The 15,967-nt window shown below is 40.0% G+C and overlaps 1 protein-coding gene across 9 annotated transcripts in view; it reads right to left on the reverse strand.

Annotated features, from left to right (window-relative positions):
- Window positions 1–2,401, reverse strand: part of LOC311253684 (uncharacterized protein) — a 47,055-nt gene extending 44,654 nt beyond the window's left edge. For all 9 annotated transcript variants that reach the window (XR_014621799.1, XR_014621800.1, XR_014621801.1 and 6 more), the window contains exons 1-2: window positions 2,335–2,401; window positions 224–386 (exon numbers count right to left, since the gene is read on the reverse strand). Coding sequence is in view for 1 of the 9 variants with exons in the window: in XM_084384183.1 (XP_084240309.1) it covers window positions 224–271 (48 nt within the window). In the remaining 8 variants the exon portion in view is untranslated. The remainder of the gene's footprint in view (window positions 1–223; window positions 387–2,334) is intronic.
- Window positions 2,402–15,967: the final 13,566 nt, after the last annotated feature.

Here is a 15,967-nt window from a genome sequence, read left to right on the forward strand (position 1 = left end):
ACAAAGTAAAGGGAGGGGGAAAATATTACAGAAATGAAAATAGTCTCCTACAGGTCCTATACAATTATTTGTTTTAACTTTGATACATTTCGAAATGTATTTCATTTACATTGCAGGATCATATTAGCAGATGGCAAAATGGCGATCACTGATGGTGCAAGCCTGTATGTCAAATTTAACAATGTATATAACTATAAAGCAGTATAGTAACTGAAAATCTTACCACCATGTTTTCCCTCTCCACTTGAATGCAAACAAAAATGCAGAGCATGAGGAGTGGTAAGAGCTTCTTCTCCTCTGGGCTTTGTCATCATCAATCAAATCTCCCCTGTATTCAACTACAAAGTCTCCTTTGCAGAATGAACCTTGGGTGAATAAACCACGTCCTATAAGAAAAAAATAAGACAAAAAAAAAAATTATGTCCACTACAATTATTTTTTGATCTGTTGCTTAATGTATTAAAAAATACACACTGTAGATAAAGAGCGAGAATAATGACTAATTTGAATTTATGAAAAAGTGGTAGTGGTGTGCTCATGCCCTGTCTTTATACTATCAAACTCAAGAAAATGCTGGGGCTCTTAAAGAAAAGGGTCAACATGAGAAAAAAAATGTTTTCACCCACGAAGCTGCTGCTGAGGTGATACATGCAGGCAGTGCATCACCTCAGCAGAGGGAGGAGGACAGGGTGAATGGCTGTTACTGACTGACGTCTGTATTCTTTATCCTTTCTAAACTTCACTCAATATTATGATTTTAAGGAATATGTATTTATGTTTACCTACATTCTGACTCATTTCCAGTGATATATTAGTTTATATAGTGATGTTCCTGCTGTTAGCTTTACTGTTGCTGCTCTAGAAACAATAAATAATAATAGATAAAAAATTCTTATTATCCGTTTAGCACATAAACAAAAACATGAGTTCACTCAAGCAATACAGGCAAAGGCACCGAAGCAACAAACACTCGTGGATACTTTCCAAAGGAAAAAGAAATATCCTCGAGTCAGCGACATGGCAACAAATATTACAGAGGTCATTGAATTCATCGCTCTGGATAACCAGCCCACCTCTGTGGTAGAGGATCAGGGTTTACTTACTGACTTTGTTTACTTGTTGTTTTTGTTAAACTAATGAAAACCAATGTTGCAATAGGGTATGCAGAATAAGAAAGAGCCATATGAAAGTATTTACTTTGTTTCAACAAAATAAAAAAAAGCTATTAAGAACAGCTTGGATGCAGGTGTTTTTTTTCGTAATGCAGCTGTATTATCTAAGAAAATATTGGGCTAAGTATCGGATCGGGACTTGGTATCGGCAGATACTAAATATTAAATTACTCAGATCGGGATCAAACTGCAAAGAAATTAATAAAAAATGAGATAGCTTAGGCATCAGTTCTAGTAAAATAAGGTTACAGGGTTTTAAACAATATGTTACCCAAGTAGCATATGGACTCTTCCCCTTAGCAAACTGAAAAACAGCAAGCGTAAACATTCCATTTTTACCATCTCTTTTTTTTTTTATTGTGCTATTCCAGCTCAATTTCTGTTAAATCCAGCTTGAACTTAGTTGTGAAATATTGAGTTTATTGTGTAATGAAATCAATCAGTACAGTGGGGGCCCCAAATCCTTCATTTAACATATTGTTCATTTATTATTTTCTTCTATGATATATATATATATATATATATATATATATATATATATATTCTCTGAATTTGATTTCCACTGGCATGATTTAGGTTACACGTCCACTACATTCTTAATTAATATTCTAAGCAAAACCTGGCTTGCTACACTGTTTAATGACTATAACCAACCAACACTAAATCTTCGATATTAACTGCGCCTCCTCTGAAAAGCATGGCTCTAAAAACTTTGCCCACTTCAATATGGTTGGATTATCGTAGCCCACATAAGCATGACTTCAGGTCAAATTGCGATCAAGTCAAGTACATTGTGCTGCGAAACCAACCACCCATCCCCCCACACCAGGTGTGATGGACTCAGTGAATATAGCCGCTACATTCCTACCGTGGCAAACATAAAATATAAAAAATAAATAAAATAACTGACACCCGAACATACAAATGACCTTAATTTTAACGAGTCAGTCCACCCTGGTGACCGAAAACTCTGATAACTGTCTTAAGCTGACTGTGACTGTTAGCAAGTGCTAATTTATGATACACCTGTGTTCGGCAAGCGACCTTTAAACAAGAAAGCCGACAGTTTTAGTAAATAAAAAATGGCTACACAACGCATCAAACTGTCATGGCTTGTCATGGTTACGCTACTGTATATTTTAATTAAATACTTAGTACTTACTGAACACGCTGCTTGTTATACCCTGTTTCATCGACTTCAGCGGTGGCACGGCGCTGTAACGCTGGCGTTGTATGATAGTCCACTTCCTGTTAGATTTCACATTAAAAGCCTACCGGCGGAAGTGACAATGTAATGGCGATTTAATGAAGGGAAGGTAACGTGCTACTCAGCGAATTAAACGGGTTTCCTAGTCTGGTCTGCAGGGGCTTTGTCACAAATCATTTTGCTTGCCATAAGAGCAGATATTGAGATCTCATATCTCAATTAACATATATAAATATATATTTGTTTTCCCCTTTTCATTGCTTTTAGAAATGGAATCATGGACAATATAGAAAATATATACAAAACAAAAATATATAACAAAAAAAACCTCTTCAGTGTCAAAGTGAAAACAGATTTCTACAAATTGATGTAAATTAACTGAATATATATAATGTAAAATAAGTGACTGCATAAGTATTTGCCCCTTAAAGTCAGTATTTAGTAGATGCACCTTTGGCCTCAATACAATCACCGAGTCTGTGTGTGTGTGTGTGTGTGTGTGGATAGATCTTAATCAGGCCTGCACATCTGGACACTGCAATTTTACTCCATTCTTCTTTGCAAAACTGCTCAAGCTCTGTGAGGTTGAATGGGGGTCGGGTGTGAACAGCCCTTTTCAAGTCCAGCCACAAATTCTCTATTGGACTGAGGTCTAGGCTTTGACTGGGCCACTCCAGAACATTCACCTTGTCATCTTTAAACCATTTCTGTGTTGCATTAGCTGTTTGCTTCAGGTCATTGTCTTTCTGGAAAATAAATCTTCTCCCAAGTAGTAGTTGCAGACTGCATCAGGATGTCCTCCAGGATTTCCCTATATTTTGCTTCATTCATTAAACCCTCTCCCCACAGCATGATGCTGCCACCACCATGCTTCACAGGGGGGATGGTATGTTTGTGGTGATGTTCAGTGTTTGGTGTCTGCAAAACATAGCATCTAGTCTGATTCATTTTGGTCTCATCAGACCAAAGAAACTTCTTCCAGTTGACCTTGGAGTCTCCCGCATGCCTTTGGGTGAACACTAGTTGAGGTTTAATGGAGGATGTAACTACAGGTGTGTATCTATCGCGAGTCTCGTTGATTTTGTTTGGCACGGCTTCCGTAGTCCAAACGCTGTGAGGGAGACTCGCGTGAACACAGGGGCATGCCTCCAAACAAATATAGTATAGTGACTGTTTAGGCTAGAAAAATTTACTAAATGACGTTGTTTCGAGTAAACTCTGGATGTCACCACTTCAGGACACTTGGATTGCAGCGGAAGAGCAGTATGGAGGAATATTACAAAGTTTTTCTGTAGTTTTATGGACCTTTTCGTTTCGGACGCCATTAACGCTCGTTATATGGATTATTGCTGCCAGAGGGTACCCCCGCGGGTCTCCAGCTGCACTTTGAGGAAAAAGAAACTACACCGGACTTAGAGTGAACTTTTCCTTTAAAGGTTTCAGTAAAAAGAAAGGAATATTTTTATCATCTCCCTAGTTTGTCAATGGACACACCATAATTAATAACTCACTAAACTGCTAGTATGGATGTACGTTTGATTTTCTCCCTAAATCTCCTAAAAAAGTTGGAAAATGGAAAATAACCGCAGAGTCTGACACTTAATTGCTCGACAATCTGCTCTAGGATTGTTGGACAAATGAAGACGAGCATACTCTGTATTTAACACTGAAACCATGCTTAACTGTAGCCATCATCCTTTGCAAAGTGTTGTTGTGCTCACATCACACGAGGCACCATAATGTAGTGCTTCATGCAAGAGTTTTGGGTTAAATTTGGCTATCAATAAATTAATGATTATCAGGGACAATTATTAATTATGATTACTAATAAGATCCAATTTACATTAGATCACCTTGAGGCACCACCCTTGAAGAAGGGAAAATATAGCCAATTCACCAAATCAGTCTCAGGAAAGGTACTCAACTGTTTGTAACTCTGATTAATAATTAATTTAATAACTACAACCAATATCACCATAACAGCTAGTAATGGTCGAAGGATTTTGGAGCTCTTGACAGAGTAGAGGTTGGCAACATTCACTCTTGTACAATATTAAATAGACAACATGTGGGTTAAAAAGTATTTTATTCAACACAAAGATGAAAACACACTAACTAACATGTACTATATACAGGTGTGTGTGTATGTGTATGTGTGTGTGTGAGTGTGTGTCTGGCAGAACAAAGAAACAATGGTGGTCACTGATATCACATGTGGGTGTGATATGCTCCAGGTTTAAGGAATGTGTGTGTGTGTGTGTGTGTGTGTGTGTGTGTGTGTGTGTGTGTGTGACGTGATGCCAGGTTATAGAAGATGGTTTGTTGCATGCAAAGACCCTGAGTCTGTGTGAAGCATCATTCGACTAATGTCAAATTAGCCGTCTAGGAAAGCAAACTACCAATAACCTGACCTGAGATCACAATAACACTCAAACAGTGGACACATATAAATTGAACACATATGCATTACATCAACCAGAGTTTAAAGTCCTGTGCTTAGCCGTGCTATGCTATGCTATCTAAGCCCAGTTCAACGTTACCAGTCTTTGAAGAAAAGGTGCTGGTGGTTGCAGGAGAACGTTGGGATTCCATTGTTGAATGTTGTTCTTGCTGTGCAAGGACTGATGAAAGTCGGCAGAGGAGGAAACGGTTCGCTCCTTTCCTTTGCAGGGATAGCGGCTCAGTGCTAACTTGCTTGATGTTCCTCAGATTGTGAAGTTAGTTGGCAAGCTTTGCGTCGCAGCTGCTGGTGCTAACTGATCAGGAATACTGGCAGGACCTCGTGTCGCTGCAGTGAGGAGAAGTTCTTTGGGCCTGCTGCAAATGAAGCTTGCAGCTCTCCGCAGCTGTTAGGCCCAGAAGAGATCTTGAGGGCAGGCAGCCCCGTGGGGGGGGGGAGATGGAGAGGAGCCCTTGAGGATAGGAAGTTGGAGGAGAAGAGAGGCGCGAGGAGAAAAGAGCTTGTGGAGAAGAGAGAGAACAAAGGAAGGCGCTGGAGTTTTGACTCTCTGATCAGAGGGGGGTCTGTCACCCTGACCAATAGTAGCTCAAAGCTGAATTTTGCACCTAGGTGTGAAGAATGGGGAATTCTGGGACACTGAGTTCAGTTCAGAGTCCATTTTGAAATCCACAATGAATGACTTCATCTGTGGGTCCCAACAGTGTTTATGCAAGTATCTGTGCATTCTTAACTAAATTTGTTATTGCTGTTAAACATAAACATAGCATAAACATATAATTGTTCATGTAATGGGTCATATAGTCTTACTACGCCTCCTGCCCCTCTCTCTCTCTTCATAATACCTAACACCCTGTTGATGATACTGCACAAACTAACAAAGTCAAGCCTGTGCTTAATATGCTTAATACGAAGTGACAATAGAGAGGATTTCTTTTCCTCCTTATTCATCCTATCTCACCACCTCTCTCTCCAGAGCTTCCTGAAAATCCTTCTCTCTCCGCTCCTGGTACAGCTGCTTTCTGAACAGGCGTCACAGCCCTGACTGCTGCCAGGAAGAGCAAAGTCTCCAGGCAAGGGCTGACCACTGGAATAAAAAAGATTCTAATCAAACATAATGTCATGTTTCTAATGTATGATTGTAAATATTGCTATAAAACTCCTTAAACTAAATTTAAAAAATACATAATTCTACTTAAATGTTAACATGGAAATGTTTTTTTTCTCTTTCGCCTTGATGAGGAAGCAAAGCCATAAGTAACCAGTTTCTTCCTGTTCATCTCAAACTGGGCTATTTAAGTCTGGACCATCTGCATGGACAAAGTGGACAGACTTTACAATAATAACAGCAAGACAAACAAACTCATGTCACTCATTTGTTTTCTTCTTTGTTTGACATGTGAAACAAATGTGCTGGGAGAAAAGTTTGTTAAACTTTAGCCAAATTAATCAATTTAGAGGGCCATCAGTTGGAATTCCAATTACATCCTGACAGAGAAAGTGACTCAGAAACAAAATTCCCTCTGTGAACAATGACAGGTGTTGAGCAATAACAAACTTGAACTTCTGCTTGCCTAGATTTAAGGTCCATTGTCAGTGAGCATTAGCCTACAAAACACCGTATATCTCATCCTGTCATCAAGGCAAACAATATAAACGATCAATATTTAATGTGGATCACACCTGAGCTTCTTGTGCTAAGCGTTGCTTCTGATGGTGACGCCTCTCTCGGTTGAGCTGTGAGGTGTACAGAGGAGGCTTGGGAACCTGGACAAGAGTGGCCTGGTTACAAGTCATGATGTCATTGTGCTTCCAGTGGCACACCTGCAGCTGCAACATACACACTTTCCAATTGTTGGTATGAGCTTTACTAATTCCATCATCATTATCTGTGGTTCAAGTGTAGGTTTATCACTCAGTACTGGTCCAGTATTATTATACTGGTTATACTTATTATTATTTTATTTGATCAATTACTGTATACAGATATCTTTCTCTAGGAAATTACAATTTCAAGGCCTTTCGGCATTCTGAGCACAAAGTCATATGAAATATAATGACTAACAGGAATACACTACAAAACTCCACTTGTAGAAAAAGTAAAGAAAAACAACAACACAGTAGTCAATTGATCTTCTACACTCTGTGCTACACTAAAACTTTCAGGGTGATGTTCAGTTGAATAAATAACAATGTGGGATATAACAGTATATTTGAATTTAGATTATTTATATCAAACAGTTTATGATACCATGGAGTTATAAACTATGTTAGTGACAGAGGAGCAGCTTCAGGCTTTACAACTAAATAATACTGTTTGGGGAAACAAAACAACCTTTCCATAGAAGAATGGCACAACACAGGAGGGCCAACTCCTCAGGTCCAGACTCTGCTGTCCACTTACATCTGAAGGAGAAAAATCATTCCTTTGAGGACAACAATGTAAACATCCTGTCCAGAGAAGACAGATGTTTTGAAAGAGGAGTAAAAGAGTCCATCTATGTCAAACTGGAACAACCATCTTTGAACAGAGGAGGTGGTCTACGACATTACCTATCACCCACCTACAATGCAGTTCTGAGTTCCCTCCCTAGACAGCTTAACAACCGTTCACAGCAGAAGTGCATCCCATTTCACCTAAATTGCCAGCGCCGCCCCTCCCTAAACGCAGAACTCGCGCTGTGCGTAGGGCCCCATGATCCGTGGGGGGCCCCATTTTGCACAAGGGGGCGCATTCTCTGCAAATGTGCAAAGGATGCGCATCGCTGCCATGAGGCACATAGAGCACCGAGTCAGCCCGAGGCAGGAGAGAAAAAAAAAGAGACGAGTAATCTGACATGGCGCACGTTGCCGCAACGATTGACAGCACGCAGCATCTTACCAACCAGCGGTCAGATGCGCCAACAGGCAGTTGTATGCAGGTGGAGAGATGGCCTCCAAATGGCAATATGAATCGGGAGCAAGCAAAAGAAAGACAAAGTCTAAACAAGAGGAGGCTCGTGCTTCACTTGAAGGTGGGTATGTTGTTGAAATAAAAAAGAAAACTTTGTGGCATAAACACCCCAGCTGCTAGCATGCTAATCATGAGACAGAAGAGAGGATAATTCTGTCTAGATGTGGACTGGAGATTAAATTTTCCAGCGGCCCTGATTATCATTTATTGAATGTCTTGTTAACTGCATCTACATTCACCTCTGTTGAAAAAGGAGCGGTTAATTGACCAGGTGGTGGTCATATGTTGGCTCAGGTTTATAGCCTATCAATCTATGCTATCAGTAGAAGTTTTGGGCTGTTTTTATGGAGGTAAAATGTCGCCACCTCTTGGTGAATTTAATTCATAACAGTATAAGATTAGATAAAATAAGATAAATTAAGATAATCCTTTATTTGACCCACAATGGAGAAATTTAAAGCGTTACAGCAGCAAACAGCAGTGTGAATATAGAACCTAATTACTAAATGTATAAATAAGTACATAAAAATATTTAAATATAGAAATATCATCAAATCAAATCATAATGCATATTATTATTAGTTGTAGTCGTATTTGCATTAATTGCATTTGGCTAGCACCATTGCAGTAACTCTCCCTGTTACAGTTGCCTTTGCTGAGCAAAAACTGAAGCTCATCAATGGCGCAAGAACGCTTGAGTGGCCTGGCTATCATAAGCATCAACTCAGAAGTGGCACAGCAGTTGTCATATGATGACCTCATTGATGACTTTGCATCCAGAAAATGCAGACGTGTGCATCTGTAAAAGGCTTGTTCCATTGTTGAAAGAGTCATTTTGTAATGGGGAGGGGGGGCCTCAAAATAAAATTCTGCTTAGGGCCCCAATTTGGCCAGTAAATTGCATCCACGTTTCACTCACTTGCGTCCTTTCTTGCGTCCTTTCCTTGTGTCTTAGTCCAGCCCCCAAGGATTCAGGGAGAGACCCGAGGAAACCACAGGAGGAGAGAGGACCAAAGAAATCTGTTTGAATACAAGTGAGACGTCCTTTCATCTGCAGCGTCACGTGAAGCAATGTCCGTTTCTGATGACGGCTGTTTTATGACCTCGACAGCCCAACACCGATTTCCTGCGGTGTCCATGGATATGGCCTACCTGTGATCAAATAGTAGTGACAATAGTGATAAAAGCAAACACGTGTCTGCAATTTAAGTGTAATCAGTTCAGACATTTATGTGATTAAATATATTGTGAATATAGTTTAGGCCTACTGTTGTGACCCTGAGTCATGATTGTGTTTTGTTTTTTTTTCATTTGCTGCTGATCTTAATCTCCTCCTCAGTGTTGTGTGTGAGCAGTCTCTGTGTGATTGTGTGTGTTTCTGATTGAGAGCAGGTTGGACCTGTTGATTGGCTTGCTCAGCTTGATTGCTGACATGGGATTGGTCAGAGGGAGGAGAGCAGCCCTTTTTAAACCACCAGCTTACTGCAATCTCCCTTTCCACCAATCTTCCACTTCCAACATGGACCAGTGTCTGGTTTGACCAGTGTTTTGTTTGTGACGTAAACCAGTTGTAAGTAACTCAGCTGCACTACAATCTGGCATTTCAGGGTGAAAACTGGCTTATTTTGAGCGTTTCAGAGCAAGAGAAGCCTCTTTTTGCACTGTACAGTAGCATAAGCTGCATTTGACTGAAAAAAGGTTTTTCAAGCAAGTGGCCTGAACTGGCCTGAACTGGTTGAATTTGGATCCATTTCATGACAAACAAGGTTTTACCTGTCCTTTAATTCATTAAGGGTGAAAACTGGCTTATGTCAATTTTGAGCGTTTCAGAGCAAGAGAAGTCTCTTTTTGCACTGTACAGTAGCATAAGCTGTATTTGACTGAAAAAAGGTTTTTCAAGCAAGTTTCCTGGCATGAACTGGTTGAATTTGGATCTTTCATTGCAAACAAGGTTTTACCTGTCCTTTAATTCATTAAGGGTGAAAACTGGCTTATGTCAATCGTGAGTGTTTCAGAGCGAGAGAAGTCTTTTTCCACTGTTCAGTAGCATAAGCTGCATTGGACTGAAAAAAGGTTTTTCAAGCAAGTTTCCTGGCATGAACTGGTTGAATTTGGATCTTTCATTGCAAACAAGATTTTACCTGTCCTTTAATTCATTAAGGGTGAAAACTGGCTTATGTCAATTTTGAGCGTTTCAGAGCAAGAGAAGTCTCTTTTTGCACTGTACAGTAGCATAAGCTGCATTTGACTGAAAAAAGGTTTTTCAAGCAAGTTTCCTGGCCTGAATGTTGAATTTGGATCAATTTCATAACAAACAAGGTTTTACCTGTCCTTTAATTCATTAAGGGTGAAAACTGGCTTATGTCAATTTTGAGCGTTTCAGAGCAAGAGAAGTCTCTTTTTGCACTGTACAGTAGCATAAGCTGCATTTGACTGAAAAAAGGTTTTTCAAGCAAGTTTCCTGGCCTGAATGTTGAATTTGGATCAATTTCATGACAAACAAGGTTTTACCTGTCCTTTAATTCATTAAGGGTGAAAACTGGCTTATGTCAATTTTGAGTGAGAAGTCTCTTTTTGCACTGTACAGTAGCATAAGCTGTATTTGACTGAAAAAAGGTTTTTCAAGCAAGTTTCCTGGCATGAACTGGTTGAATTTGGATCTTTCATTGCAAACAAGGTTTTACCTGTCCTTTAATTCATTAAGGGTGAAAACAGGCTTATGTCAATTTTTAGTGATTCAGAGCGAGAGAAGTCTCTTTTTGCACTGTACAGTAGCATAAGCTGTATTTGACTGGAAAAAAAGGTTTTTCAAGCAAGTTTCCTGGCCTGAATGTTGAATTTGGATCAATTTCATGACAAACAAGGTTTTACCTGTCCTTTAATTCACTAAGGGTGAAAACTGGCTTATTTGACTGAAAAAAGGTTTTTCAAGCAAGTTTCCTGGCATGAACTGGTTGAATTTGGATCTTTCATTGCAAACAAGGTTTTACCTGTCCTTTAATTCATTAAGGGTGAAAACAGGCTTATGTCAATTTTTAGTGATTCAGAGCGAGAGAAGTCTCTTTTTGCACTGTACAGTAGCATAAGCTGTATTTGACTGGAAAAAAAGGTTTTTCAAGCAAGTTTCCTGGCCTGAATGTTGAATTTGGATCAATTTCATGACAAACAAGGTTTTACCTGTCCTTTAATTCACTAAGGGTGAAAACTGGCTTATTTGACTGAAAAAAGGTTTTTCAAGCAAGTTTCCTGGCATGAACTGGTTGAATTTGGATCTTTCATTGCAAACAAGGTTTTACCTGTCCTTTAATTCATTAAGGGTGAAAACTGGCTTATGTCAATTTTGAGCGTTTCAGAGCAAGAGAAGTCTCTTTTTGCACTGTACAGTAGCATAAGCTGTATTTGACTGAAAAAAGGTTTTTCAAGCAAGTTTCCTGGCATGAACTGGTTGAATTTGGATCTTTCATTGCAAACAAGGTTTTACCTGTCCTTTAATTCATTAAGGGTGAAAACAGGCTTATGTCAATTTTGAGTGATTCAGAGCGAAAGAAGTCTTTTTGCACTGTTCAGTAGCATTTGACTGAAAAAAGGTTTTTCAAGCAAGTTTCCTGGCCTGAATGTTGAATTTGGATCCATTTCATGACAAACAAGGTTTTACCTGTCCTTTAATTCATTAAGGGTGAAAACTGGCTTATGTCAATTTTGAGCGAGAGAAGTCTCTTTTTGCACTGTACAGTAGCATAAGCTGTATTTGACTGAAAAAAGGTTTTTCAAGGTTTTTCAAGGTTTTTCAAGGTGTTTCATAGCCTGAACTGGTTGAATTTGGTTTTACCTGTCCTTTTTAATTCATTAATAGACTACTTGTGTGTTAGCATAGTAGGAGGGAGAAGCCTTTTTCTTTTGATAACCCATTTTTCTCCTGTTTATACTGATTTAGGAGTGAGGGAAGATTTTGTCTTTATATTTTTGATTTGAGGCAGGAAGTTAGGGTAAACGGATTTTGTTTGTTGTGTTAGCCTTGTTCTCCCTCTGAAGCAAAATAAATGCTTCTTTAATGTGACTCCTCTGTGACACTGACTTTTGGAGTGAAAAGAATGGGTAGATTCCCATCCAGTTATGTCCTGGGTTCCCCTAGACCAGGGGCATAACATTGCACTTGGAAATCAACTTGATTCAGGGATGGCTTAAAATATGATTTATTTTCCAGTTGGTACTTTGCATTATTTCAGCTACTGTCCTACATTACAATCCTGTTCTTTATACCCGTTTTAAAAAATCTTTGAAAAGACGACAAAGTTTTGCTTGACTGTTGTGCTTGCTGTGTATTTTGTGCTGCAGTCTGCATATTGTGTGCTGTGGGCTGTGTATTTTGTGCTGTGGACTTGTTTAAACAGCACCTGTGATTTTCTGTCTGTTCCCTGTTTAACAAACAGCTGCACATGAAGAACAAGCTGCAGTCTGTGTTTATGCTGTGTACTCTGTCTTTATGCTGTGTATTTCGTAATGTGGTCCGCGTACTGTGTATTTTGTGCTGTGATCTGCGTGCTGTGTACTCTTACTGTATATTTGTACTTTGGTCTGTCTACTGTGGTCCCTGGTCTGTGTATTTCGTGCTGTGGACTGTGTACTCGGTACTGTGTATTCGATATTCATACTGTGTACTAGTTCTTTGGTCTGTGTACTCGGTATTTGTACCGTGTACTTGTTCTGTGGTCTGAGGTATGTACACTGTGGTATGCGGTGTACTGTTTACTGTGGTTGGTGTACTCGTTCTGTGGTAGGTTTACTTGTACTGCGATTTGGTGTTCGTACCCGTGTACTCGGTCTGTGTAGTCATACTGTGGCCTGTGCATTTTTATTGTGGTATGTATACTATGTTCTGTGGTATATAGACTGCATGTACTGTGGTCTGTGTACTCCTATGGTCTGCGTGTATGCTGTGTACTTGTACTGTGGTCTGTATGTATGCTGTGTACTCTTACTGTGTATTCCAGAGGCTCCGAGCCTTTGCCGCTGGCCTCCAGTGGGTTCCTGCCGGTTTCGAGAGGGTCCGCGCCTTCGCTGCCGGCTTCCAGAGGATTCGATCCTTTTTACTGTGGTATGTATACTATGTTCCGTGGTATGTATACTGTATGTGGACTGCATGTACTGTGGTCTGTGTACTCGTACTGTGGTCTGTATGTATGCTGTATACTCGTACTGTGCTCTGCATGTATGCTGTGAACTCATACTGTGGTCTGTGAACTTGGTATTGTGTATTTGCACTGTGTACTCAGCATTCGTTCTATGCATTTCCTGCTGTGTATTTTGTGCTGTGGACTCGTACTTTGGTCTGTGCACTCGTACTGTGTATTTGTTGTTTGTACCGTGGTCTGCGTGTTGTCTCCTCTGTATTCGTACTGTATACTTGTTCTGTGATCTGTGTACTCATACTGTGGTCTGTATGTATGCTGTGTACTCATACTGTGTATTCCAGAGGTTCCGAGCCTTCCCAGCTGGCCTCCAGTGGGTTCCTGCCGGTTTCGCCGCCGGCTTCCAGAGGGTCCGCGCCTTCGCTGCGGGCTTCCAGAGGATTCAATCCTTTTTACTGTGGTATGTATACTATGTTCCGTGGTATGTATACTGTGGTATGTAGACTGCGTGTACTGTGGTCTGTATACTCGTACTGTGGTCTGTATGTATGCTGTATACTCGTACTGTGCTCTGCATGTATGCTGTGAACTCGTACTGTGGTCTGTGAACTTGGTATTGTGTATTTGCACTGTGTACTCAGCATTCGTTCTATGCATTTCCTGCTGTGTATTTTGTGCTGTGGACTCGTACTTTGGTCTGTGCACTCGTACTGTGTATTTGTTGTTTGTACCGTGGTCTGCGTGTTGTCTCCTCTGTATTCGTACTGTATACTTGTTCTGTGATCTGTGTACTCATACTGTGGTCTGTATTTATGCTGTGTACTCACACTGTGTATTCCAGAGGTTCCGAGCCTTCCCAGCTGGCCTCCAGTGGGTTCCTGCCGGTTTCGCCGCCGGCTTCCAGAGGGTCCGCGCCTTCGCTGCGGGCTTCCAGAGGATTCAATCCTTTTTACTGTGGTATGTATACTATGCTCCGTGGTATGTATACTGTGGTATGTGGACTGCATGTACTGTGGTCTGTGTACTCGTACTGTGGTCTGTATGTATGCTATGTACTTGTTGTATCTACTCTGGTTAAAGGAATCACGCCTCTTACTGATGTCCACAACCAATTTATTTTCTCTCTTTGAAAGTTACGGAGCACTGTGAAAACTGCAACAAAACACATTTTACATACATCACTTTCAGAAATTATTTTCCCAAACAAAACGTACACAAATGTATAGAATAATTACCGTGTGCACCTGATTAGCCAGTAGTAGACAGTTTTCTCTCGTCTTTCTCTCTTCCCCAATTCTCACTCACAACTTCCAGCTCACATCTTATGTTAGTCCGACAGGAAGTAATCTCTCACCACTATTTTAACTTAAACATTTCATACATTTCAAGTCTGACAGCAGAACCATGAATTAAACTGCATTTAGGTTTCATCATATAATAATAATAATAATAATAATAATAATAATAATAATAATATTATTATTATTATTATTATTATTATTATTATTATTATTATTATTATTCAGAAGTCAAATGTGATATCAACCCAACTTCGGTGTTGCCATGGTAACACATAGATGCTATGGCGAGTGTCAGCTACACTCCCACCAAATTACCTTTGATTAGCACAAATGGAGATGTGAAATACACTTACACTCTTCATTAGATGATTAATGGTGATTTCTGAGTACTGTTCTGTTGTGTCCTTTAAAGGTGACTAAATGGTCTAAATGAAATGATAGTAACATGCTTTGGTCGAAAAAAACGTAGGATTAAGCACAGCAGGGTTCTTTACACACCAGTTTCACAGCCCTGCTCTAAGCGGCCGGTTTGAGTGCCTTTCCCTACTGCATGCGCCTCCCACCTCTTCCTGCCAGGAGGAAGACGTGAGGATGGCATCGCATGACCATGGCAACGAGCAATACACAACGCAAAGCAACTTTTCTGTGTCCGTGCCTGCATATAACTGATAGTAGCACAGCAGACATGTAGCAGGTGTAACCCCTGTCTCCGGCTCCAAAACAAAGTAGTGATTGCTTTACTGCAGATAACGTTTTGGTGCTCTCAGGTCTGGTCTCTCATGCCAGCAGCTAAGATTACACACTATGCCAATTACCTTACAAGTAAGCGAGTAAGGTAGCTGGCATAGTGTGGGAGGAGATACCCAGCGCGAGGGCTGGAGTATTCAAATCAGTCCGGGTCGTTTAGAGACTCAATTCCTGACTCCGATAGGAAGGTAGGAAAGTCCCGTCCGGGCATGTAGGTTCACCAGAACCCACACGCCTTGTTGAGAACAGTCTGTCAATCGCATTCAGTGACCAGCTTAGCAACTCCATCATGGACCAATTGATTCTCCTTAGTGTCTCGATTTACAGGAGTCAGCTGAGTTCTTCACACAAGTTGACATTTGTGCTTTTCAATGTCAGCTATTGTTTGGGTACAATTGGTTTATTAAATCATATAATTTGAGTATTTTTGATTTGATAAATAATTGATTTGTATGTTCCCTGTAATTGGCATAATGTAGAATTCTCAAAGCTCTTTTTTGGAGTATTAGCAGGGCATGTGTGTTGCCTTTATAAGTGTGTCCCCAAACCTCTGTACAGTATTGTAGGTGTGGAGAGACTAGTGCGCAATACAACAGATAAAGTGCTTTCTGATTTAGTAGTTTTTGTGCCTTCCAAAGTATGGACACACTCCTGGCCAGCTTACTTTTTAAGTGTCTTATGTATGGCTTCCAACTTAACATGTCATCGATAATCACTCCCAGCACTTTGTTCTCACTAACCCTTTCAATATTCACTCCATTAACTTGAATGTTAATACTCTTCTTGTAGCCTTTTTTCCCATACAGCATGTATTTAGTTTTCTCTAGATTTAGTGATAGTTTATTTATATTAAACCACATATGAAGCTTGGCCATTTCATTATTGACTGTTTCCACTAATTGGTTCAAGTCATCCCCAGAACAGAAAATATTAGTATCATCTACGAATAATATTAATTTCAGAATATTGGATACTTTGCATATGTCATTTATATATAGTA

This window comes from Pagrus pagrus (genome assembly GCF_965226575.1).
Source record: "Pagrus pagrus genome assembly, contig: HAP1_SCAFFOLD_32, whole genome shotgun sequence".
NCBI classification, from domain to species: Eukaryota; Metazoa; Chordata; class Actinopteri; order Spariformes; family Sparidae; genus Pagrus; species Pagrus pagrus.